The sequence below is a fragment of the Echinops telfairi genome, unplaced genomic scaffold (assembly GCF_000313985.2).
Source record: "Echinops telfairi isolate 266 unplaced genomic scaffold, ASM31398v2 ScPeMD7_3509;HRSCAF=4178, whole genome shotgun sequence".
Classification (NCBI taxonomy): domain Eukaryota; kingdom Metazoa; phylum Chordata; class Mammalia; order Afrosoricida; family Tenrecidae; genus Echinops; species Echinops telfairi.
Window position 1 is genome coordinate 4,110,903 of NW_022107407.1, and position 26,284 is coordinate 4,137,186.

General features: G+C 38.8%; 1 protein-coding gene across 1 annotated transcript in view; it reads left to right on the forward strand.

Moving 5' to 3' along the window:
* The window catches only part of FMN2 (formin 2), a 409,490-nt gene that overhangs the window by 376,451 nt on the left and 6,755 nt on the right, over positions 1 to 26,284 (forward strand). The window contains exon 14 of the mRNA XM_045294279.1: positions 10,124 to 10,273. Coding sequence (XP_045150214.1) covers positions 10,124 to 10,273 — 150 coding nt within the window. The remainder of the gene's footprint in view (positions 1 to 10,123; positions 10,274 to 26,284) is intronic.

Genomic DNA, 26,284 nt, shown 5'->3' on the forward strand with positions numbered 1-26,284 from the left:
GGAACCCAAGAGGCAAGAGAATTTTGGGAATGATGAGGGCAACAAATGTATAGATGTGCTTTACACAATTGATCTATGTGTTGTGATGAATTGTATGAGCCCCAATAAATTGATTAATTAAAAAATAAATAAATAAATAAAATAAGTGGAAAAGCTGGCAAACCCAAACAAATCAACAAAGGAAGTCAAAATCAACAAACCAATTATAACAACAAAACAAAATAACATAAAGAAAGCCAGTGACAAAAAAGGAAAAGCCTATAAATAGTTCAAGGTCTGTTTTTTTTACTTTTAGGAGTGTTTTCCAGTCAAGTCCGATGGGGTGACACACTCTGTCTCCAAAATCTGTTTTTGGTATTCTCTGGAGATTTCATCGCTTTGCTCCCTTTGTTGCTCTGTTGCATGCCTTAGTGTTTTGCCCCATTGTGATAGGGTCAGATTGGGTACAATTCCCAAACTGTGTCTCCAGTGTTGTCCCCCATAGCACTATAGTTCAGTGAGGCATATCATGTCTTATGGTGGGGCCGGCCCTATGGTCCTCTCTGTGCAGTCTGCGCTGAGCAGGAATATCATCCTCTGGGTTTGGTGGGCCAAGATGTGTTCCCCTCTTTCTCCATCCCTCTTTGTTTCTCCTGTGTGCTCTATTCAGACATGCCCATCTCCCCCAAGTTACAGCTTCAATGCTGTCTTCTGAGGTGCATTCTTCTCGGGGTGGAGGGGGAGAGGCGGTCCACATAGTTTGGATTGGGGCCAGCCCCGCAGACCTCTCTATTAGTTCCCTGCTACATGCCAGGATGTTGTATTCACATCTTGGTGCACCAGGTTGAAGCCTGGTCTATCTCTCCCTGTCCTGTGGAAATATGAACAATATTCTCCCCTTGGGTGGGTTACTGTCCTGCTCCCCACTCCATACTCATGTCTTTCCCTGCCTCTTTCTTTCCCCCTCTTATTTAGTTGGCTACCATATGTATCCTGGGGTTGGGTTTGGCCACTGCCATAATACCTGACCCTCACCCCAGGAATTTATCTATATAGTAGATTTTCCCCTATGCTCCATTTTTTAAGCTTACCTCAGCGGACTCATGTTGTACTTGTCCTTTTGTGCTTGGCTTACTTCGCTTAGGATAATTTCCTCCAGTTATTCCTATGGCAATGTGCTTCATGTGTTCAGTGCTGCTTTTTAGGGATGTATAGTACTCCGTTGTATGTATGTACCACAGTTTTTTGATCCATTCGTCTATTGATAGACCAGTGGTATGAGTGGTGATACTGGGAGGGTGGAGGGAGGGTGGTTTGGAAAGGGGGAATCGATTACAAGGATCTGCATATAACCTCCTCCCTGGGGGACGGACAACAGAAAAGTAGGTGAAGGGAGACATCGGGCAGGGCAAGATAGGAGAAAATAATAATTTATAAATTATCAAAGGTTCATGAGGGAGGTGGGAGGGAGGGAAAAAACTGAGGATCTGATGCCTGGGGGTTAGGTGGAGAGCAAAAGTTTTGAGAATGATGAGGGTAATGAATGTACAAATTTGCTTTACATAATTGCTGTATGTATGGATAGTGATAAGAGTTGTATGAGCCCCTAATAAAACGATATATAAAAGGAAAGAAATTTGGGTTGTTTGCAACTACTTGCAATTGTGAACTATGCCTTGATGAACATTGATGCACAGATGTCTGACCGTGGTTTGTTTCTTGCCTCTTCTGGGTATTTGCCTAGTAAGGGGATTGCTGGGTTGTATAGTTCCTCAAATTCCATCTGTTTTAGAAATTGCCAAATTGATTTCCATAATGGCTGTACATACCTACAGGTCCAGCAGCAGTGAATGAGAGTTCCTATCTCACCACAGCCCCTCCAACACTTTATACTTTCTGATTTCTGAAGGTGTTAGGTGATATCTCACAGTTGTTTTAATTTGCATTTCTCTTATGGCTAATGGTCGGGAACATTTTCTCATATGTTAATTGGCCATTTGGGTTTCAGACTCTGTGAAACTTCTATTCAGGTCCTTTGCCCACCTCCTCAGTGGGCAGTTAGCTTTTTTCTTATTGTAAGCTTGTAAAGTATTATATATTTTAGTGATAAGGCCTTTGTCTGATGTGTCTTTGCTAAAGATGTTTTCCCAGTCAGTGGACTCTCTTATTACTCTCGGTGAATTAGTTCAATGTACACAGGTATCTTATCTTCAGTATATCCAACGTGTCAATTTGTGACTCCTCTGTATTTGTATCCTTCCCTATTTCCAATAGCCTATATATTACCTTTGCAAAGCTTCTCAGGTTTGTCCCAATTACCTCATTATTGGCCCTAATCGTTTGGGGTTTTACCTCAAAGTCTGTGATCCATCTTGAGTTTATTCTTTGCATGGAGCGGGGTAAGGGTCTTGATTCATTTTTCTGTTAGGTATCCATTTTTTCCCAACACCACTTAGTAATGAGGGCATCCACTTCCCATTTGATATTTTTGGGGCTCTTATTAAAAAGCACCCGCCCCCTACTGGTAATATACCCAGAAGAGGCAAGAAACAAACCACGGTCAGACATCTGTGCTCCAATGTTCATCATGGCATAGTTCACAATTTCAAGGAGTTGCAAACGACCCAAATTTCTATCAATAGACAAATGGCTCAAAAAACTGAGGTACATACATACAATGGAGTACTTACTACACATCCCTAAAAAGCAGCAATGTACGCATTAAGCACATGGCCGCATGGGAATAACTGGAGGAAATTATGCTAAGTGAAGTAAGCCAAGAACAAAAGGACAAATACATCATGAGTCCACTGAGGTTAAGATTCATTTTTCTGCAGTTAGGTATCCATTTTTTTCCAGCACCACTTATTGAAGAGAGCATCCACTTCCCATTTGATTTTTGGGGGGTCCCTATCAAAAATCAGTTGTCTGTATGCTCATGTTTTTATTTCAGGGTTTTCAGTTCTTTTCCATTTGTCTGAATATCTGTCATTATACCAGTAGCACACTGTTTTGTACACTGTGTATAATATATACTAAAGCTAACTTTAGAGCAAGTTCTCCGATTTTGTCCTTCTTGAGGAGTTATCTGCTAATTATGGACTTCTTCTCTGTCCATACAAAGTTGGTAATCAGCTTTTCCAATTCTTTGAAGAAGGAAGATGGTATTCTTATCGGGATACCATTAAACTTATATAATGCCTTGGGAAGAGCTGACATCTTAACTTTATTGAGTCTTCCATTCCAGGAGCATGGGATATTCTTCCATTTATTGAAGTCACTCTTGGTTTCTTGTAATAAAGTTCTATAGTTTTCTCACAAAAATCTTTTTTTTTTTTTACTCAGGTATATCTCTAGATATTTGAATTTGTGCTTGGCTATTGTAAATGGTACTACCTTTTGAATTACCCCTCCTGTGATCTTGTCTGATGTGTATAGCAGTCAGATAGACTTCTGTTTGTTGATTGTGTATTCTGCCACTCTGCCATATTCTTCCATCATTTCCAACACTCTACTTGTGGAGTTTTGGGGATATTCAATATATAAATTCATATCATCTGTGAATAACAATAGTTTCACGTGTTCCTTCCCCAGACGAATACCTTTGATGTCTTTTCTTTACCTTATGTTGCTAGGAGTTGGAACAAGGGCATCTTTGTCTGGTCCCCTTTTTCAGTGGGATTGTTTTCATCTTTTCTACATTGATTACCAGCCTGGCTGTTGGTCTTTCATACATAGCTTGTACAATATTGAGGAATTTTCTTTCTATTCCTATATTTTTGAGTGTCTTAAACAGGAATAGGTGTTGGATGTTATTGAAGACTTTTCCCCCATCTGTTGATATTATCATGTGGTTCTTCTAATTTTTCATGTCAATGTGATGAATAATACTAATGATCTTTTGTATGTTGAACCATCCCTGCATCGCTGGTATGAATCCTACTTGGTCATGGTGAATTATTTGTTTTATATGCTTTTCTATTCTATTGGCCAGTATTTTGTTAAACATTTTTGCATCAGTGTTCATTAGAGATATTGGTCTGTAGTTTTCAATTCTTGTGGAATCCTTGCCTGCTTGAAGTATCAGAATTATAGTGATAGGTCTGAACATATTCTTATTTGGGTACATTTATCAGTGCCTGTTTTTCTGTTGCTGCTCTTATGATTTTCTCCTTTTCCTCATAGTTGGATAATTTAATTTTTATGTGTCTTGGCTGTCTTCTTAGGATTCAGTGTGGTTGGTATTCTTTCGGCCTCCTGAATGATTGCCTGATTTCATCAATTAAGCTGGAGAAATTTTCCTCTAAGAAATCCCTCACTATATTCACTGTTGACTTCTTTGGTGTATCTTGTTGTGGTAGTCCAATTATTCTAATATTGTACCTCTTCATAGCATCAGAGATGGCTCTCTGGTTTTCTTCAACTTCTCTGGTTATCTTATTTCACTGCCTTTCCCGTTTGTTCAACTCTACCTGGTTATCCTCTAGGTCAGGGATGTCAAAATGTGGTCCGCGGGCCACATGCAGCCCCTGAGGCAGTTTTTTTGTGCCCCACAGTGTTCTGAAATAAAATTAAAAGAGAAAAAAATTGTTATGAAGAAAATAATGCTCAGGGGAGATTGAGGCAATACTGGAAACACAATTCCCTCATTACATTTTATTTCAGAGCATCGTGGTCCACAAAAAATTTCCCCAGAGGCCACATGCTGCCTGTGGGCCACCAGTTTGACACCCCTGATCTATGGCACTGGGGTGATTCTCTGCCACCTCAAGTCTGTTGGCAACGTCTGTTAATTTGCTACTGGATTTTGTTATTCCATCATTTAGGTTTTCTATTTCCCTTTGGTGCATTGCTTTTATCTCCTCTATCACTTCATCCTTTTTCTGTATTGCTTCCCTCATCTCCTGTATAACTCCAAGCAGCATTCTGAAGATTTCTTTCTGTGGCAGGTCAGTGTCTGCTTCTTCTATGCATGTCTTTAGGTTCATGACTTTTTCTGGCATTGTCTTCTGTTTCTCCTGCTTTTTTATTGAGGATGTTGGTGCTGGTTGTTGTTTCAGAGGATCCCAACACCATCTTCCAGCGAGTTGAAGAGCACTGGGCTTTCTGTTTGGGAGACTCATATGAATGCTTCTTTGAACTACCTGTAGCTAGGTGCACTGGGGGGTCAGGTTTCAGCTTTATCTTCCTAGGTTTGCCCTCATACCCTAGCCAACCACTATTCTGTGATGTGGAATGTGAGTTGGATAGTACTCTCACAAGACTCTGGCCAGTTGGTTGTGGGCCCACAAAGATGGTGCTTCACCAGCTGATTTCCCACAAAGCTATCCAGGTAGTGTGTTCCTCAAGGCTTGGGAAGCCTCAAATGGCATGTGGTGGTTCCCATTGCAACAGGAGGACTGCAAATGGTGGGTCAGTGTCCCCTCCTTGGTGTGGAGCACCATGGATGGCAAGCAGAATTACCCTTCTCAGAGAGATTGCCATGGAAATTGGGCAGATGTTCCTGCAGCAGCGTGGAACACAACAAACAGAGGACAGGAGTTCCCCTATTTCATTGTACGGCCTTGGGGTGCAGGCAGGAGTTCACCCAGCCATTTGAATGGGAGGTCCCCCAGTCATTTGGGGTTCAGCAGAGCATGAACATGATTTCCCCAGCTGAGTATAAAGCCAATGAATGTGGGTGGGAGCTCCCCCAACTGGGTACTCGGAATTGCCCTAGGTGAAGGGGAGTGACCTGAAAGCTGGTAGTGGTATGTGAAAGGAAAGAGAGGGGAAGAGAAGAAAAAATGAGAGGAAGGAGAAAAGAAAGACAAGAAGAAAAATAAAAACAAACTAACACAGACAAAAAAGCAAAAACAATTAAAAATAAAAAACTGAGCCTGCTGGGACTCTGGCAGGAAAAAGAGAAGAGATTAAAGAAGAAGAAAAATGAAGAAAAAGGGAAAGAAGAAAAGAAATAAGAAAAATATAAATAAAGAGATAGCTAGGCCCTGTATCATGCCATGTACAGCACTGCCTCATGCTGTGTGCAACATTGCCACAGAGGGCAGGGTGGAGATCTCCCAGCTGAGTGGGCAGAGTTGCCCTAGGCAGAGGTTATGGGGGCTGGAATCCTGCAGTGGCATGTGAAAGGAAAGAGGGAGAGAAGGAGGGGGAGAAAGAAGGAAGAAAGTGAAAGAAGGAGACAAAACACCACTGAGCCTGCCAATACTAACTGTGATGGAAAAGAGAAAAGAAAGATAAAAGAAAAAAATATAGAATCAAGAGTTAGCTGAGCCTTGATCACCTGAATGTGAGGCTGGTGGGGTTTAACCTTGCCCCAAGGTGTTGGGTGGGTGTTCCCTTTTGGTATAGGGTCCCATGGGTGCTGAGCAAAATTTCCCTAGTCAGCAAGATCACTGTGGAGGCTAGCTGGAGGTTTCCTCAGCAGCATGGAGCATTGGAGAGGGCAGTTGTTTCTGCCTTGTGTGATGTGCAGTACTCCCATAGAGGGCAGGCTGGAGCTGAAGCTTACCCTCCCCGCCCTCCTCTGGCTGTTTGGGTGGAGTTGCCCTAGGTGGAGGATAGTGGCCTGGAAGCCAGCAGTGGTGTGTAAAAGGAAAGAGAGGGAGAGAAGAAGAAAAAGGAAAGGAAAAAAAACTGAGCCTGCTGAGACTGACGGTGGTGGGAAAGAGAGAAGGGAGAGAGAAGAGAAAGAATAAAAAGTGAGGAGATAGCTGAGCCCTGATCACCTGACCAAGAGGCTAGAGGGGTTCCAACCCTGCCTCAACATAGTGGGGTGGGGTGCCCACTTTAGTGTAGGGTCCCACAGATGCTGGCAGAATTACCCTCTTTGGCAAGATTGCAGTGGAGGTTACGTAGAGATTCCTGCAGGCGTGTGAAGTGCTGGAAATAACTGGTATAGCTGCCTTGCGCCCTATGCAACACTGCAGCTTGTGGGAGGAATTTCTCTCAGCCATGTGTAGGGCCCTAGAACAGGCAAGGCATCCCCCAGCCAGAAAAGGACTGTAAGGGACAGTCAGCATTTCCCTAGCTACATGTAGGTCCACCAAGGACAAAAAGTAGCTCCCCCATTGGGCTTGTAGAGTTGCTCTAGTTTGTGCTGAGACTGCTGCTGCCCCAGTAGCTCAGAGAAGTTTTTGTTTTGTTTTGTTTAGACCTGGTCAACTGGAATTGAATTAAATGAGCCCCCTCGCTATGGGCTGTCCATTTATGCTCTGTGAAACTGTTCTGAGACTGATGTTTGCTCCCTTAGGCTCTTTATTATGTTGAAAGCTTCTAGGCTATGTTCTGTAGCTAATTGCTGGCATTACTTAGTTCTGGCTATCTTGTTATGTTCATGTGTGCTAAAGGACATGTTCTGCAGGTTTGTCTTGGAGTTAAATAATGTGGCTGGGATTTGAAGTTTTTACCAAGAAGATATTTTTTCTCCTTTTTATATTTGGCTTGTGGGGTGCCCTGATTTGGGGGCTGTCACGCTGACTCCAGCGGAGGAGATCTAGCTTTTCAGAGAGGTTGCTTTCTTCTTGGCCAACTAGAACTGAATTCACCCCCCTGGGCTTCCCATTTGTGCTCTGCCAAACTGCGATCTGACACAGGTAAATTCCTGGTGTCTTTTCAGTTTCTCCAAATCTGTGGCTACCTGTGCCAAACCCTTGACTGCGAGCGCAATGTAGCAAACAGCATGAGGAACTCTGGTGTGGGGGCTTCTGACTAGCTTTCAGAATCCCTTGGAGTCTGGGATTATGACCCTTTTAAACAGCAGCCTGAATGAATCACTGCTCACTGTGGGACTAGGACACCGGGAGGGGCTCGGGTTCAGCAGAACCCGCTAACCCAGCACAATGAACCAAGAATGTTTCAGTGCATTCTCGGGTCACTTTGTGAGTGAACATCAAAAAGAGCAGGGGTCTGGGCCAGACCCTAGTACCCTGACCCTAATTTTGGGAGTGCGCCTCCCAGTCTCCTTTCCTTACCTCTTAATTTTCTGTTCTAGCATCAGGAGCTCTGGGTGGGTAAATCTGCCTGTATGCTATCTTCCCTCTCCTCTATATCTATTTCTTTAATGTAAATATATGCAATAAAATAACAAAATATAGATTTTCTTATGTTAAAAAATATAACAAATGATTTGAAAAAGTATGTACATTTTTTTTCACTAGACTTCAAAATAGTTGTTTAAAACAATCTATCATATAGATGAAAACTAAGACACAGTGGTGTTCAGATGTTTGCCCATAAAACTGGTAGAGTTAGGATCCAGTTTCTTCACATACATTCTCATTCTAAATTCTAGATCATTTCCTGTAAATATAGCACAATATGGTACTCATAATGGAATATTTAATTGTTTTCTAAATGACTGAAAAGATGCACCTGCTATTATAATTTATAATGTCTACTCAATGGCTTGGTCTGTAATAATAAATTCCATAAAGCATGAATACAGTGTGAGTAATCAGAGGATTTGAGAACAAATTTTAACTTAGCATGTCATAAATAGCCCTTGGGGATATAAAGAGAATGGCCAGTTATCCCAGGAGGGAAATATGTATATGCTTTATCAGTTTTTATGAAATATGACCCAGATATATATTATATATATATTTATGCTTCCTGACATCTACTCTCCTGATAGTCTTCACACCATCAACACATTCTACAGATACATTTTAATATCATTACCATATCCCAGGTGAACGAATTCTCACATACTATGTCCATCTCATAGCCTGGCTCTTTCTCAGAATTAATTGGCTGTACTACATACTTTTTCTTAGAAGGATAGCTAGGCAAAAGTGATCTGTTTCCTGAGGTTCATGCATTTGATCATATCAGTGTTTTTATTTACCCCTACAACCTACAAACTAATGTTCTTGGGAATCTTGCTGTCCAGAAGCCTCTATAGCCAAGTTTAGAAACAGAGAAATCTGGTTACACATTGGTTTCCCATGGTTAGGGTAGGTGTGATTTTTTTTTTCTTCTGTGAAATACAGAGTCCCCTTTACATGGTAAGTAAGTTAATCTTACAAATTTAATTTTTATAGTGTTCAATTAAAACAGGGTTTATTTTATATATTAAGGATTTAAAATCAGCAATATGACCAAGTGAATATACACACACACATCTATGTCTGGACATACTTTTAATCAAAGAGCACAACATGAAATAATCTAGTTGCCTTGGAAAGTTTTACTGGAATGTTAATCAGACTCAATGTAGCAGAAATAGAGTTGACTCTAGTCCACGTGGGGTGGAAGACAAAGGCTATTTGAATGCTAACCCTTTGTGTAGCATTCCCAGCTGTGCAGGTTCCTTCATTATCAGTTTTGGTTAGGTGTGGTCCTTTTTAGAATATTGTCCATGGCATCAGAGGACATGTTAAGCTGTAAAGTTACCATTTATTAGTTGTGTGTTCTTTGTCAAATCACCCTTGAGCTTCTTGAGTAATATGTGACTGTACTCTGAAGGAGTCTCTGCAGTGGCACCTTCTGCTACCAGACTGGCACTGAACAGTCTACACTCCCTATGCTGGCTGCCATCCTGGTTTCCACTCCATGATATGACCATAATTCCTAGTGGGAGACTGTGTCCACATCTCCTAAGTCTCTTGCTTTCCCCCCCCACCCAGAAACAATGGAAGTCAAATTGCACATAAGCAGTATAATATGTGAATATGGAGCGCATATCAATTTTTGTAGAAGTGACTGATATTTCACTTGTTTAAAGTTTAGAAAGGAAGTATAGACTCATAATTTTCACTATTTCCAAATTTGTCTATAGGTTCATTTCTAAAACATGTTAGAAAATGAATTATTAGTTTTTAAAATGGAATTGAACTAGGAGAGTTATCATCCCCTGGGTGGTACAAACAGAGCACTCACTTACCTGCTAAGCAAAAGGTTGAAGGTTCATTCCAGAGGTACCTTGGAAAACAAGTTTGATGACATACTTCTGAAAAATAAGCTAGTGAATACACAATTCTGCTCTCACACATATGGAGTTACAATGAGAAAAAAATCAACTTGATGGTAGCTGGTTTAGTGATAAGCATGAATGAAAGCAGCATTTTGATAGAGAGAGGCTATCACATATTGGAAATAAATCATAATTTTTAATGTTCTCGTGTGTGTGCTTTGACAGCTTTTTGGAGACTACAGCTTATTTCTTCATGAAACCAAAAATTGGAGAGAAGGAGGTGTCCCCAAATGTTTTCTTCAGTATCTGGCATGAATTCTCCTCTGACTTTAAAGACTTTTGGAAGAAAGAAAACAAACTTATTCTACAAGAGAGGTAGGTATTTTCATTTACATAATGGAATTTTAAAACTTGCATTTTATTCGATGTGACACCACTAGGATTGCCAACTTGTATAGCTCAAATGAAAAATTATTTTTCCCTTACCTGATCTAACAAGTCTAAGGCAGTATTGATATTTGGAATAATATGAAATTTGAATGAGAATCAGCATGGAGGCTGGGTGTTAGTAAAACAATTTCTACAGTGAAGAAGCTGGGTTAAGGCAGACCATGTGTCATGGATTGAATTGTATCCACCTAAAAAATGTGTCAACTTGGCCATGATTCTCAGTAGTTTGGTAGTTATGCAATAATGTGACATGGCAGCTATATAAGGATGTAATGATCTTTCATGATGTGATCAGCCAGTTGTAAGGGCATTAAGGTGAGCTGCAATGTTCTTACTCTAGTTATGGAAGTTTCCCTAGGCTGTTGCTGGCAGCAGCTTTTATATTAAAAAAGATAGATGAGTGAGAGGAGCCAACTACTACCAAGAAAGAAGAGCTGGTTATGGAACACATCTTTTGGCCCATGGTCCTGTACAGGAAAGCTCCAAGACTCAGAAGATGATTGATACTGAGACACAAGAAGATCACTAAGGAACTCTAGGCCCACAGATGCTGAAAGGACACAGGTCTTTCTCCTAAACTGTGAACCAATGGAGAGAAAAGGCTTTCTTCAAGAGTCAGCACTCTGAATTTGAAATGATAGCCTTCCAAACTGTATAAGAAAGTATTTCTATTTTTTAAAACCATCTACTGGTGGTATCTCTGTTATAGTAGCAGACACCATGTAGGAAATTTTGAGAAACCCTACTAGGGTGATAAATTCACTCATTTCAAAAGTGCTACAGTGAAGACTTTAAAAGTATGATAAGGTTTTCTTTAGGCTAATAATGTAATAATGTCAACAAATTACATTGAATATAATCAAAATTCTCTCATTTATTTAACCTAAAAATATAGATGACATTAAAAAATGTTTCTTCTAAGAGTCTTGTAGAATTGTTTCCCAGTCCCCAAAGTAAATATATTCAACAAGGAAAGGAAATTTCCCCCATTTAAGTATATGAAATAAAGTCTCTTCCATGGTATGATAGGTTTTGTGTTCTCTTAGCTAGACCAAGGTTTTCCATTGTTTGGCAGTAATCCTCCATGATGTGCTCTAGTACAATGTAATCAACTCCATGATGGGACCTAACATAACTTTATCAATACTATGAGCCTCAAAGAGTTGTGGGGTCGTATATTCTACTTGTGACCACTTGTCTACCAGTTTGTTGTACTGAGGGATTGTGTATTGCTGTGATGCTGGAAGCCATATCATTACACTAGGTAAATCAGTTGTACAAGACTCTTTAAAATGTTGCAAAGCAAGGGTGTTACTTTGAAGATGAAGCTACGCCCAAACCAAGCCATGGTATCATTAATTGCCTCAAATGCATGTGAAAGTTGGACATTAGGAAAACTGAAGAAAAAGAATGCGTTTTAACTAGAGTGTTGGCCATGCATATTGAAAATACCAAGCATAATGGATTACTTACTGACACCCCCCCCCACATCCAATATCTAACAAATCTAACTTCAAAGAAGTGCAGCCAGAATGAATGCTCCTTATAGGCAAGACTGGTTAGACTTCATTTCATGTAATTTGCACTTGCTGTCAGGAGAGATCGGTCCCTGGAGAAAGACTTCATGCTTGGTAAAGGGGTGGGGGTGGGGGTGAAAAAGAGGAAGGCCCTTGACAAGGTGGATTGACACAGTGGCTGCAACAAAGGTGTCAAGCATAAGAACAATTGTGATGATGGTGCAGAACGAGTTGGGCTTTCATCCTGTTGTAAATAGGGTCACTGGGAGTTGGAACTGACTAGAAGGCAGCTAACAATAACAATCATACATTTCAAATACCATCAGGGTACTCAAAGTAAACAAATTGCAGCAAAGCTTCCAGACTAAGAACTGACTACAAAGAAGGAATCAATTTTCCACTTCTGAGGAATTAGCCCCTAAAATCCTTATGGAAAGCAGCAAAAAATTATCAGATATTGAAAACTTAATGGGTAGCATTGGAACATTGTCAGAGAGAATACCAGAAAATGAGCTCCTCAGGTCAAAAAACACTCAAAATATGACTAAGGAAGAGCTGCATGCTCCAAACAAAGTTGACCATAATGTTGTGGATGGAGTAAAATATTGAATCAAGGAAAATTGGAAATTGTCAAAAATGAAATGAACAAAGATCTATATCCTAGGCATTAGTGAGCTGAAATCAACTAGTATTGTTTATTTTGAGTCAGGCATTCATATGGTTTACTATGCTAGGAATAACAGATTCAAGAAGAAAGATGTTGAGTTCATCATCAAAAGGGATATTTTAACATCTATCTTGAAGTACAATACTGGCTGTGATAGAAACACAAAGGTTGTAAACAAAGAAAAAGGAACAGTAGTTGGCAAATATGGCCTTGTGATGGGAAAAAAGCTGGAGGTCACATAGTAGGATTTTGCAAGACTGATGACTTCATCATCAATACCTTTTTTCAACAACATGTGGACTTCTTCAGATAGAATAAGCAGGAATAAAATTGACAATATCTGTGGGTTGAGACTGTGGAGAAGCTCAATATCGGCAACTAAACTAAGGCCAAGGGCCAAAAATTTGTTTCTGGAACAAACAATCAATTGCTCATAGTTCAGGTTGAAGTTGAAGAAATTTAAAACAAGTCCACAAGAGCCAATAGGTAACCCTGAGCATACCCCACCTGAATTTCGGGGACATCTCAAGAGTAGATCTAACATCTAGGACATTAATGACAGAAGACCTGATGAACTGTGGGATGACATCAAGAATATTGCACATGATGAAAGCAAAAGGTCATTAAAAAGACAAGGGGGAAAAAAGTTATCAAAGTAGATGTCAGAAAAGACCCTGAAACTTGCTCTTAATCATACAGTACCTAACTCACATGGAAGAAATGAAGTGAAAGAACTGAACAGAAAATTTCAAAGGGCAGCTCAAAAAGAGAAAGTGAAATTTTATCATTAAATGTGCAAAGACATGTAGAAAACCTGAAAGAACACATCCTACATTAAACTAGAAGAACTGAAGAAAAATATTTAAGCCTCGACTTGCAATATTAAAAGATTGTATGGGGAAAATGTTGAATGATGCAAGCAGATGCAGGGTCAGTGAATTATTTAATGTGGCTCTTCCAGAAAATGTCTTTCCTACCGAAAGGTCTTTTCCTGCAAGGGTCTGGTAAGAAGGTGGATGAACATACTAATAGGATTCACCTGTGAGTAATTGTGAACAGGATTCTATGGAATGTCATCCTGGTGTGTGTAAAATGAGCCTTCTGAGAAACAGGTAGTGGGAATGGGGAGGATCTCATTACCAGCAGGAGCTAGGAGTGGAGCACATTCTCTGGCCCTGAGATCACTGAGCCATAAACCTCCTGGATCTAGAAGACAAGTATAACAGTAGAAGTGTTGCAGCGAAATCAGGAACCAGAACATGAAACATAGGGGTAGATTTCCCAACCCACAAAGCAAGTAAAGCTGAGTGCTTTTGTTCAGAAGACTGGTTTGAGGAATGGGTTGCATCTGGACTCTTAACTGGGGAAGCTGAACTTACTGACCCACAGAGCTTGAGCTTAATGTCTTTGGGGTGAGGCTTACAGCAAAGTGTTATGACCCTTTAAGCATTTATTTGCAGACATGAAAGAACTTTGTAACATGTCTTGATAAACAACTATCATGAACATTTCTCACTGGCATTATAGCTTGTCAATTTCCTTAATAAACCCATTAATTGTGAATTTTTTCTTTGAGTTCTGTGTAGCCATTGCAATAGATTTTAGAACCCATAGAAATATACAGAGATGCTGTACCCCAAAAGGACTAGTCAACTTTTAACAATTTCAAAGGGTAGCATATGATCAAGAGTCAATGGTACTAAAGAAAAAAAGTCCACACTGAACTGAAGGCATTAGCAAAACACAAGGCTCCATGAATTAATCAAATATCAATAGAATGTTTCAACAAGTTGATGAAACAATTGAAAGTACTCTCTCTTCTATACCCCCAAATTTTGATGACTACTACCTGGTCAACTGACTGGAGAAGATTCATGTTTGAACCTATTCCAATGAAAGATGACCTAATAGAATGTGCAAATTATAGATAATATTATTAATATCACACACAAGTAAATTTTGCTGAAGATCATCCAACAATGGTTGCAGTAGTACATTGACAGGGAGCTACCTGTAGTTCAGGCCAGATTCAGAAGAGGAACGTGCAACATGGGGTATCACAGCTGATGTTAGATGGATCTTGGCTGAAAGCAGAGAATACCAGAAAGTCATTTTATTGATTATGCAAAGGCATTTGACTATATGGGCCATAATAGGTTATGGGCAGGCTTGAAAAGAATGGGAATTCTAAGCATTTAATTATACTCATGCAGAATATGTACATAGTTCAAGAGGCAGTTGTGCAAACAGAATGAGGGAATTCTGCATGGTTTCTTCAAATCAAAAAGGGTGTGATTCAGGATTGTATTCTCTCACCATACTATTCAATCTGTATACTGAAAAAATAATCAAAGAAGCTAGATTATATGAAGAGAGCAGCATTAGGATTGGAGGAAGGCTTATTAAGAATCTGAGATGTGCAAATGAAATAACCTTGCTTGATGAAAAGTGAAGAGGAAGAGTATTTGGTGAGGAATGTCAAGGATTGTAGCCCTCATTATGGATTGCAACTCAATGCACATAAGAATAAAATCTTCAAAACCGGACCAGTAGGGAACATCCAGATAAGTGGAGAAAAGATTGAAGTTGTCAAGAATTTCATCTTGCTTGGATACACAATCAATGCTTATAGAAGCAGCAGTCAAGAGATTAAAAGATCTATTGCATTGGATAAATCTTCTTCAGAGTATTTAAAAGCAAGGACATTACTCTGAGGACTAAGACCTCTTCAGAGTATTTAAAAGCAAGGACATTACTTTGAGGACTAAGATGAGCCTGAGGTATTATCATTATTTCATATGCATATGAAAGTTGGACATTGAATATGGAAGACCACAGAAGAATCAATACATTTGAATTCAGGTGCTGGTGAAGAATATGGAAAGCACTGTGAACTGCAAAAATAACAAACAAATCTGTCCTGGAGGAAGTACAGCCAGAATTTGTACATCGATAGAGACATCATTATGTTAACATAGCAAGAGAATACTGCAAGGTTTAAATCAGAAAAAGTATGCACGTGGGTTGTATCCCCTCACCATACTTATTCAACCGTGTATACGGAGAATCAGAGAAGCTGGATTATATGAAGGAGAATGCAGACTCAGAATTGGAGGAAGAATTATTAACAAACTGCAATATCCAGATGGCGCGATCTTGATTGTTAAAAAATCAAAGTGTGCATTGGGTAGGTCTGCTGCATACTTAAACCCTAAAAATCTAAACTTACTGCCATCAAGTTGATGCAGACTCATCGCAACCCTCTAGGACAGGGTATATTTTCCTCTATGAGTTTCAGAGACTATAACTCTTTGTGGGAGTGGAAAGCCCAGTCTTTCTTCAGCAGAGTGCTGGTGGTTTCAAACTGATGACCTTGCAGTTAGGAGCTCAACATATATAGTTAATAATGATCGATGTGCAGATGATTACACCTACTTGTGAAAATGAGAAGGATATGAAGCCCTTGCAAATGAAGGTCAAGGATTGCAGCCTTCAGTATGGATTATAATACAATATAAACAAGACCGAATCCTTAAAACTGGATGGTAACATCGTGATAAATAGAGGAAAGTTTGAAGTTGTCAAGGATTTAGTCTTGCTTGAATTCATAATCAACATTCATGGAAGCTGCAGTCAAGGGATCAAGAACTGTTGCATTGGGTAAATGTGCTGCACAAGATCTCTTTAGAATGTGGCAAAGCAAGAATGTTATTTTGAGGACTAAGATGTACCAACCCAAACCATAGTCATTGACTCATGAAACATTGAACACTGAGTAACAAAGTCCTAGGAGAAAAATGGGTGCATTTGAATTGTGGTCCTGGAGAAAAATATTGGAAGTACCATGGGCCACTAAAAAGACAAATTGATCTGTCTGGGAAGAAGTACAGCCAGAGTGCTCCTTAGAGGCAAGGATGGCAAGGCTTCGTCATACATACTTTGAACATGTTTTCAGAAAGACCAGGCCCTGGAGAAGGGCATAATCCTTGGTAAAGAAAAAGGGTGGTGACAAAGACGAAGCCTATCAAAAAGATGGATTAATGCCTTGGCTACCACAATGGGCTCAAGTATAGGAACAATTCTGAGAATGGCACAGTACCAGGCAGTGTTTTATTCTGTTGTATATAGGATCACTTTGGGTTGATCAACAACAAATATTGAAAAGAAAATATGTTACTATGTTACTTTGAGATTGAGGTATGTCTGATCCAAGTCATGGTATTTTCAATTATATTATATGCATGTGAAAGTTGGTTATTGAATAAAGAAGACCAAAGAAGAATTGATGCATTTGAATTATAGTGCTGGCAAAAATATTGAAAGCACCATTACCAGAAAAACAACAACAAAAAAAACCTGTCTTGAAAGAAGTACAGTCAATATGCTTCTTAGAAACAAGGGTGGGGAGACACAATGGATTGATATAGTGGCTGCAACAATGAGCTCACACCTAAGAATAATTGTTAGAATGGTGACGGACTGAGCAGTATTTCATTCTGTAGTACATAGGGTTGCTAATAGACCCAACTCGACAGCACCTAACCACAATCAAAACAAGATACCTTTACATTTTATATGGACTTATTATAATACACAGATAAAATTATAACATTAGATCAATAAATTCAAATAAAGTCCTTGTTTATTTACATAAAATGTAAACTGGTACCCAAGTGCATAACTGAAGAGTTCTCTAGTAAAAGAAGTAAAAATAAGAGATTCAAATCTAAGAGTGTTTATTACATTGGTTTTTTTTTTAAGATTAATCATAATGTCTGGGTCCATCATCATTTATTCATTAGTCAGTTATTTTTCAATTTTCTTCATTAGATTTGATATTATGTGCTTGAGATGCAAAGATAAATATACACGTAAACTGAAGAAACCTAGTATTCAGTAAAGAAACAGATAAATAAATAGCAATAATACTTTCATTAAAATTGGGAAAAATTAATATGAAAACATTAGAAGATTGCATAAGTAAGTCCTGGCAGTGAGCTTTAGCTCCTATGGGAAACTAATTTTGAATTTAATATGAAGTACCAATGAGAGAGCACAAAAAGGAAGAAGGAGAATGAATGGTCCCTGAGGAATTGAATCAGCAAAGACCATCAAAGAATAATGTGTGGTTTTTTATTTTGAAGCCAAAGCCTGTTTGTAGAGATAAAGGGTGACTAGTTTTGTAGGTGAAAGCCATTGGTGTTTCAATGGTAGAATTCTCTTCTTCTGTAGAGACCAGGAACCCCTGGTGGGGTAATGGGTTACATGTTAGGCTGTTTACCCAGTGTTTCAAACCTATCAGCTGCTCCTTTAATTATTTGCAGCCTCAGAAACCCACAAGGGCAGTTCTACGCTATGCTGTAGGGTTTCTATGAATCTGCATCAACTTAATGCCAGTGAGTATGGTTTGGGTTGAGGATACAGGAGACCTAGATTGGGTTCTTAGTCAATGCAGCTCGTGCACAGCCACCGCCCAATGCAGAAGAGGTTTAGCAGAGTTTCCATACTAAGGCAGAGTAGGAACAAAGGATTGATAATCTGCTTCCAAAAGTCAGCACATGAAAGTCCTCTGGATGACTGCGGTACAAAGGGCAACTGATTGGTGGATGGAGCCTAATGGGCAGCATTAGATTTCAAAGACTATGAGGTCACTGTGAGTAGGGAGCAGACCTGAGAATAACAACAACAAAAAACACAAGTTAATAGGAACAAGAGTGTAAATGCCTCTTCAAAGAATTTAAACAATGTGTCCTTAGCAAATGAATTGCCTATGAAATATAGTAACTAGATTGAATGGTCTCCATTTTTAGGATGCTTACTTAAAGAGTTACCTTCTCAGAAAATGATAGGGTTAGTTCTACCCTGCCCTCAAAAAAGGTGAAAAAAGAAACTCACTTCCATGCGGAGTCCATGTCTTAGAGAGCCACTCAGGCAGCATGGACTCGATGGCAGTGCATTTGGTTTCTTGGGGCCCTTCCTCCAAAGAATGCTGTGCTCTTCAATTTAGTCCTTATAAAAATGACAGTTTAGGCATACTTAAGGAACTCAAATCATATTGTGTTCCTTTTAAATATTAAATACTCTGACTCATAGTGACACCCTATGGGTTTGTAAGACTGTAATTATTTATGGAAGTATAAAGCCTAGGTTTTTCTCCTGTTGAGCTGCTGATGGTTTCAAATTGTCATCCATGCAGATCACAGCCCAACATGCAATCACTACATGACCAGGGCTCCGTGTGTGTGTGTGTGTGTGTGTGTGTGTGTGTGTGTGTGTGTGTGTGTGTAAAGCCACCATGCCACCAGGACTTTATATATATGTGAAGATACTTTATATCAAGAATGTAGCCAGCCTGGTCCAACGCAAATGCATGAGTCAGATGTTGCTGGAGACTCTCAGACTCTCATGCAGCTGCTAGTCAATGAATCAAGAAGGCAAAGCAGAATGCTGGAAGATCTCAGGCCAAAGGATGGAGACCCGCATGGGTCTAAGTCTACAGGAACATGGCAGGGCAACTACAGCTCCCAGACTCAGCAAGTCCCTTGAGTAGGTCCCATGAGTGGCCATCCCCAGATGCTGCCATTTCTAGATGTGAGACACAGGAGACAGAGGAAAAGAGAGAGTTCAATCCTCCTCATTGTTTCTCTTAAAAGAAGGCCATATCCCCAAGGAGGCACCACCAAGTTGAATGAGAAATTATACTACTCTACCCCTACTTTCACATGGGTGCAAGTTGACATACAATCTAATCTTCACCTGTACCCTGTAAGAATTAACAGGTGTATTGTGATTTTAAAAATAAATCCTCTGCACAACTTTCCTGGCCTTTCTTTCACCAATGCATTTTTCAATTTTAAAAATCTTCTACCGAGAGGGAAGGGGGCTAGAAAGGGGGAATCGATCGCAAGGATGTACATTCAACCTCCTCTCTGGGGGATGGGCAACAGAAGGGGCGGAGGGGGTGGGGGGTGAATGAAGATGCCGGGCAGTGTAAGATAAGATAAAATAATAATTTATAAATTATTAAGGGCTCATGAGGGAGGGGGAGGCGGGGAGGGAGGGAGAGGGGGGAAAGAAAAATGAGGAGCTGATTCCAGGAACCCAAGCGGAAAGTGAATTTTGAGAATGATGAGGGCAACAAATGTATAAGTGTGCTTTACACAATTGATGTATGTATGGATTGTGATAAGAGTTGTATGAGCCCCAATAAAATGATTTTTTTTAAATCTTCTTCATAAGAAGTCTTATTATCCTGTGATGTTTAAAGAACTTCTTCATGATGTTTGAGGAAAATCTATCAAGATTACCTCTTTGGGACTCCCTGCCAAACAGCTGCCATAACCTTCTGATCAACTTTGCCTTGAATTTAACTAGCCCTTCACATGCTTAAGAAGATACTGTATTTATTGGACTTTTGTTTTGTTGGTTGTTTTTGGAAGGTATCATTATGAAACTAAGACTTACTTTGAGGATTTATATACATCCATCCACTGAGCAGAGCAGCATGTTTAACATGTTTCGTTTAGAATAATTACAAATTAAATGTCACCTTCAGACATATTCAGAACCTAGTAGTCATTTTTATTTTTTGAAATGTTGTCTCTGTTGTCTTCTCATTTAAAATCTTTGATTTCTTGTGAAATTAACATCCTTTTTCTACTTAGTTTATGAAATGTTAGACATAATAGAATGAAGGATGAGACATGGGAGGAAGAGAATGGAAAATATGTAAGTGGTTACTCAATATTGTAGCTACAAATATCTGCCATAATAGCCCAAATAGAGAGTCCAGGAAGGAAAACACTAATATGTATAGCTGGCTCAGGCTCTCTCCATACTATCTTCTCCTTTATTATTTTTATTTATGCTTAATCTGGCAGCTTATCTGACTTCCAAGGATGCATTATTTTTCCTGCCTAATGTGTGGGAAAATAGACTTCTTGTCAGAATTCTGTTGAAGTAGATTTGCAATTTTCAGGAATAGTATTTGCTGGGAAGGAGGGAAGCGACTCATCAATGCTGAAACAAGCAATCTACAAAATAGACTTGGCAGAGCCCCATTGTTATTTAGAGGTCAGTCTGATTACCTGGAGGACTGTTGATGCATTTATAGCAGCGGTTCTCAACCTGTGGGTCACAACCCCTTTGGGAGTCGAACAACTCTTTCACAGGGGTTGCCTAAGACCATCAGAAAACATAAATATTCACATATATAATTACATACTGTGTTGTGATTAATCACTGTGCTCTAATTATGTTTGATTATGTTCAGTTTGTAACAATGAAAATGCATCCTGCACACCATGTACTTACATTATGATGCATAACAGTAGCAAAATTACAGTTATGAAGTAACAACAAAAATAATTTTATGCTTGGGGGTCACCACAACATGAGGAACTGTATTAAAGGATCGTGAAATTAGGAAGGTTGAGAACCACTGATTTAGAGGATCTATAGATTCTAGGACTCTTTCCCAAAGAGTGACTCATGGGCTCCCTATGTTTCCCCAACTCATTATCATGGAGTTGATTGTGACACATAGTGACCCTTGGGTAGAACTGCCCTTTGGGTTTCAGAGACTAACTCTTTAGAGCTGTTGAAAGTTTTGAACTGCAGATCTTGCCGTTAACAACCCAAAACGTAACTCACTACACCACCAGGGCTCTTTATGTTTTCTAGGTGTTGCTTCTAAATGTATCATAGAGATCTGAACATATCAAGTAGGGTTTTAAAAGCTTCATCTTAAAAATTATCCATGATTTTTATGCTACTGAATTTGAAACACAATGCCTAAAGAGTCTGGTATTCCATTTTTCAGCTTTACAAACAAAAAATACAGATATATTTGTGAGTATAAAGAGACCTTTAGAATTAGGGGTCTGGCTCTCCCTAATCACACATGGATGAACCTGAAGCACAAACCAGAATGCCAGTGTGGACTCTGCCCCAAATGGTATGTTGATCTATGGCAATGGAAGGGTGAACTGTTCATCCCTCTCTAAGCACACTGTGGCAGTCCTCAGGTGGTGCAAACAGCTATGTGCTTGGTTATGAACTGAACCCAAAGACACCTTAGAACAGTGTTTCTCAACCTGTGGGTCATGACAGGGGTCACCTAATTCATAACAGTAGAAAAATTACAGTGATGAAGTAGCAACAAAAATAAGTTTATGGTTGGGGGTCACCACAACATAAAGAACTGTTAAAGGGTCACAGCATTAGGAAGGTTGAGAACCACTGCCTTAGAAGAAAGGCCTGATGTTCTGCTTCTGAAAACCCTTATGGAGTAGAGGTTTACTCTGCTTACATGGGTCTCCATAAGTTAGAATGGACTTGACAATGGTCCTTTTGGTTCATTAGAACATACTGTGTGCTGTTCTCTCACTCTTTCTCACCCTTGGCATATGTTCTTTCTGTGTGTGGTACTCTTACCTTTAATCTCATTAACCCTGTCACAAAAATACATTACAAATTATATTTTATGCTATTTTTGGTAGTCATTTTTCTTTTAAATACAACTAGCTGTAAATCTCCAGCTAGTTTCCAAACCACTTTCCAGGAACTATAGTTGTCATTAATGTACCCTTAAAATGTACTTATTTATTCATGTATCTCTCTTATTAGGCACAGAATTTAATTGTCCTTTTAAAATTGACTCCCACTTGTCTGTTAGTTTGTCATACTGAGGCCATACCTACCCTGTTTCCCCGAAAATAAGATAGTGTCTTATATTAATTTTTGCTCCCAAAGATGTGCTAGGCTTATTTTCAGAGGATGTCTGATTTTTACATGAAAAAGAATATGGTACATATTTATTGTTGATATCCTTATTATCTGGGAGGTCTTATTTTCGAGGGGATGCCTTATATTTCAGTGAGAGGCAAAACTGTAAGTAGGTCTTATTTTTGGAAGATATCTTACTTTCGGGGAAACATGGTAGATTTATTGCTCTACAAATGATGATTAAATATATAAACTAAAAGATCTTTGAGACTGTGTTAGTCTGGGTACTTTGGAGAAACAAATCCACAAAAACTCATGTTTAAGACAGTTTTATATAGAGGTTAAGTGCACATCAAGAAAACATCCCAACCTAGTGCTGCCCAAGCCCACAAGTCCAACATTAATCCATATGTCCAACACCAATCCACAAAGTCCTCATTTCACAAAACACACACTATGATGCTGGCTGCAGTAGGAAAGCTGAATCAGTGAATGTGCAAGCATCTCAGCGCTGGCAGGGGTCTCCACACAGCTGCTCCAGCACTCAGGGCTGCATCAGGGTATGTCCCTGTGGCTTCTCCTCGGGGATCTCATGCAGGTAGTCAACCTTGCCACCCGAAGCAGGGAAGCAGAGAACTGATAAGGCAGCTGCACCCTGGGCCAACCATCAGAAAGCAAGAGATTCAAGAACTAGGAAGGCGAGGCTCATTGAGTCATTTATCCCTCCGCCCTTCAATTAACCTCACATGTGTTTATCAGTCAGGTTGGCACAATAAACTAACTACCACAGAGACGTAATGGACTCACTTTCACCTTCATTTTCATTAGGTCTGCCCCAAAGAATGACTGCACTTATTTTTGTGTAAAATAAAATGTGTTTTCTGTTGAGAACAAAATTAATAGGATAGTGAAAAAATTAGGATGCTTTGGTGATCCAAATTCTTGAGAAGTATATTTTTTTAAATGCCATGTCATGCAGTTAAGAGATCAAAGAAAATTTAAGAGAAGATCAACTGGATTTTGACTAAGTGCTGAAAATAGTTTCCTAATTCCTTGTCCAAATAAGTCAACTTAAATTTATTGATAGTTATTTCAGGAAAAAAAGTGGACACGGGAATCATTAATTTGTTATAAACAAAATGGTTTTTCTCTTCAAATGTTTAGAGGATGGCCTAAAAGCAATTTAGAGCTTGGGAGGAGTATAGTAAAAATAGTAACAATGAAAACCCAAACCTAAACAAAGCTTATTGCTATTGAATCCATTCTGACTCAGCAAGACAGAGTGAAATTAACCCATAGTGTTTCCAATGCCATAAACTTTTATAGAAGTAGATTGTCACTTCTTTCTCCCATAGACTTGCACTTAAACCTGTGCCACCACAGCTCCTTACTAACACATAATTCCTCTAAATTGTAACTTTCTGGAACTATGAGAAATATCAATTCCAACAGGCATTTTATGTAAAAGAAACTATTTTCATTTGGCATATTTTAATGTAAACTATAGTATCAACCTTTTAGCTGCTATAAAAGAGTGATTTGTTAATTAATAAGTCAGCTATATATGAGATGAATTCTATCATTAGATATTTTGCCACAGGGTTCAAAAATATATTTACATTAATTTCCATGAGAAACTTAGGCTTCAAGATCTCCATAAAACATCTTTCATATTAAATCATAGCTTTGTAGTTTCTCCCAACTGCTTCATTTTTAAAATCCAAATAAAATCACAGTAACAAAAAAAATAAACCTGATAGCTTTTATTTCCCTTCTTACAACCACCATTTTTAGTTCAAACAATAATGTTCTGTAGTGCATTATAATAATATCTTTTCAAATACAATCACTTCACCTTTGTAAACTCTATAGGAATTTATAAAGAGCAATACTTCTATAATGACCCCCTTTATAGTTTGAGGGAATCCTGACATGCAATGTTATTGGGACATTACTTAATATCAAACAAGAAAGCCTTAATTTAATGCATAATTTATCTTAATAAACAAAACCAAAAAACTTCTTTTTTCATTACAGCTCTTGTCATTGAGTTGATCCTCACCATAGTGACCATTTAGGACAATATAGAACAGCCCTATATGGTTTCTAAGACTATAATCTTTATGGAAACAAACTTCCATGTCATTCTCCCATGGAGAGGCTGGTAGGTTTAAAATGTTGACTTCAAATCCCAAACAGGTACTATAACCGTTGTACCACCAGGATTCTTCAAGGACTCCTTTAATACCATTTTCCTTGGGCTGTGTGTTTAAATAGGACTTTGAACTTGTTCTTTCTTGTTCAATCATGATGACAAAATGAAATTAAAACAGACACAGATATGTAAAATGTGAGTTTACTAAAAACTGTTCAGTAAAAACTGAAACAAAAAAAATTATGTTGAACTTCTATGGCTAGAAGTTTTATTTCTCTCCCAGAAAATAGGGCAGCATGTACATTGCATAGCAAACAACTCTCTGAGCTTGCAGAATAGGAAACCAACACTACTTGCTTCAAAGATGGGAGCCAACTACATAGCTTTAAGCATGCATCATTCTTCACAGACCAGGAAAAATCCAAGCTCCAATCAGGCTCCTAAAAGGGCCTCTATTCCTCTTCTGAGTCTCCTATTCCAGGGCTTAGACTGGTAATTTTTTATTCCAGTACACTTCTGTTGACCAGATCTGTTCCAATTTCACTGCATTGGCCTGGTCTGAATCAGTTCTAACTGGGTCAAATCCCTGTTTTTAAACACAACCCTGAAACTTTACATGCTATTATTTTGCTCAATCTTTGTGATCTGTTATCAATTAAGTAATTATTAGTTGTCTTATTTGATGAAGATCAAAAAAATTAAATTATCAATATGCTGGCAAAGAATACTGAAACTACCATGGACTGCTAAAATGACAAACTGATCCCTCTTAGAAGTATGGCCAGAATGCTCCTTAGAGGCAAGGATGGCAAGACTTTGTCTTACATACTATGGACACACTGTCAGGAGAGACCAAAGATGAAGGCCCTCAACAAGATGGATTGATGCTGTGGCTACAACAATGGGCTTAGGCATAGGAACAATTGTAAAGATGGTGCAGCATTTGTGTATAGGGTTGCTGCAGTTTGGAACCAACTGGAATGGCACCTAACAAAACAACATGTATTATTGTAACTGATTTTCATGTGTAAGTAAATGTGGTATAGAAAATGAATCTGAAATCATTTTAAGTAAATAAGAATTTTTACATAATACCACTTAATTGTTTTTTCAAAGTTATTATAATTCAAGTGAAGGTTTACTGATCAGGTCATCAGTATTACCTTCAGCAATTGATACACATTAGGTGTCTTTTATTTTTCACTTTTCCCCTCACCCTTTTATTAGGATATAATCCAGACATCATGCCATCCAATTGTTTAATCCATCCATTTCTATCTCCTTATTGTGGCATAGGTAATCCCATTTTCCCTAGTATTTCCTGTACCTATTCCGCCTTCTTTCCTAACCCTCTGAATGTTGTCCCTGAGTAAATTCTAACCTTTTGACTTTAAATAATTGATTGTTCTAACATGGGCATGAGTTAAGTTCCAGATCTGAAGAATTACCAACTGCCATAGTGCTGAGTGTCCTGTAAATATCTATACACCAATACAACTAATCTCTTTTATGGTTTTCTCCCTCTCTGTCTAAAACCTTCTAATGTGATCCTTTCAGAGTAGTTGGTAGTAATAGCCTAACACTATCTCATTCTTCTTTACTCAGGGTTGTGGATACTGATGCTTGTGTGGTCATTTGGTTCATTTGCTTAATTGTTTTTATGTGTCTTTTGGTATTCATCATTCTCCTTTCCTCCAGATGCAGACCAATATTTATACCTTATATTGCTGGTCATGGCATTTTACTGCTTAAGTACTTTCATACTTCTGATTTATATATGCCCATCTCAGTACCCTTACCTGAAAATGTGGGACATTTCTTTGTTCTTATATATGACTTCTTAAGAATAAGATGATATATATATATATATA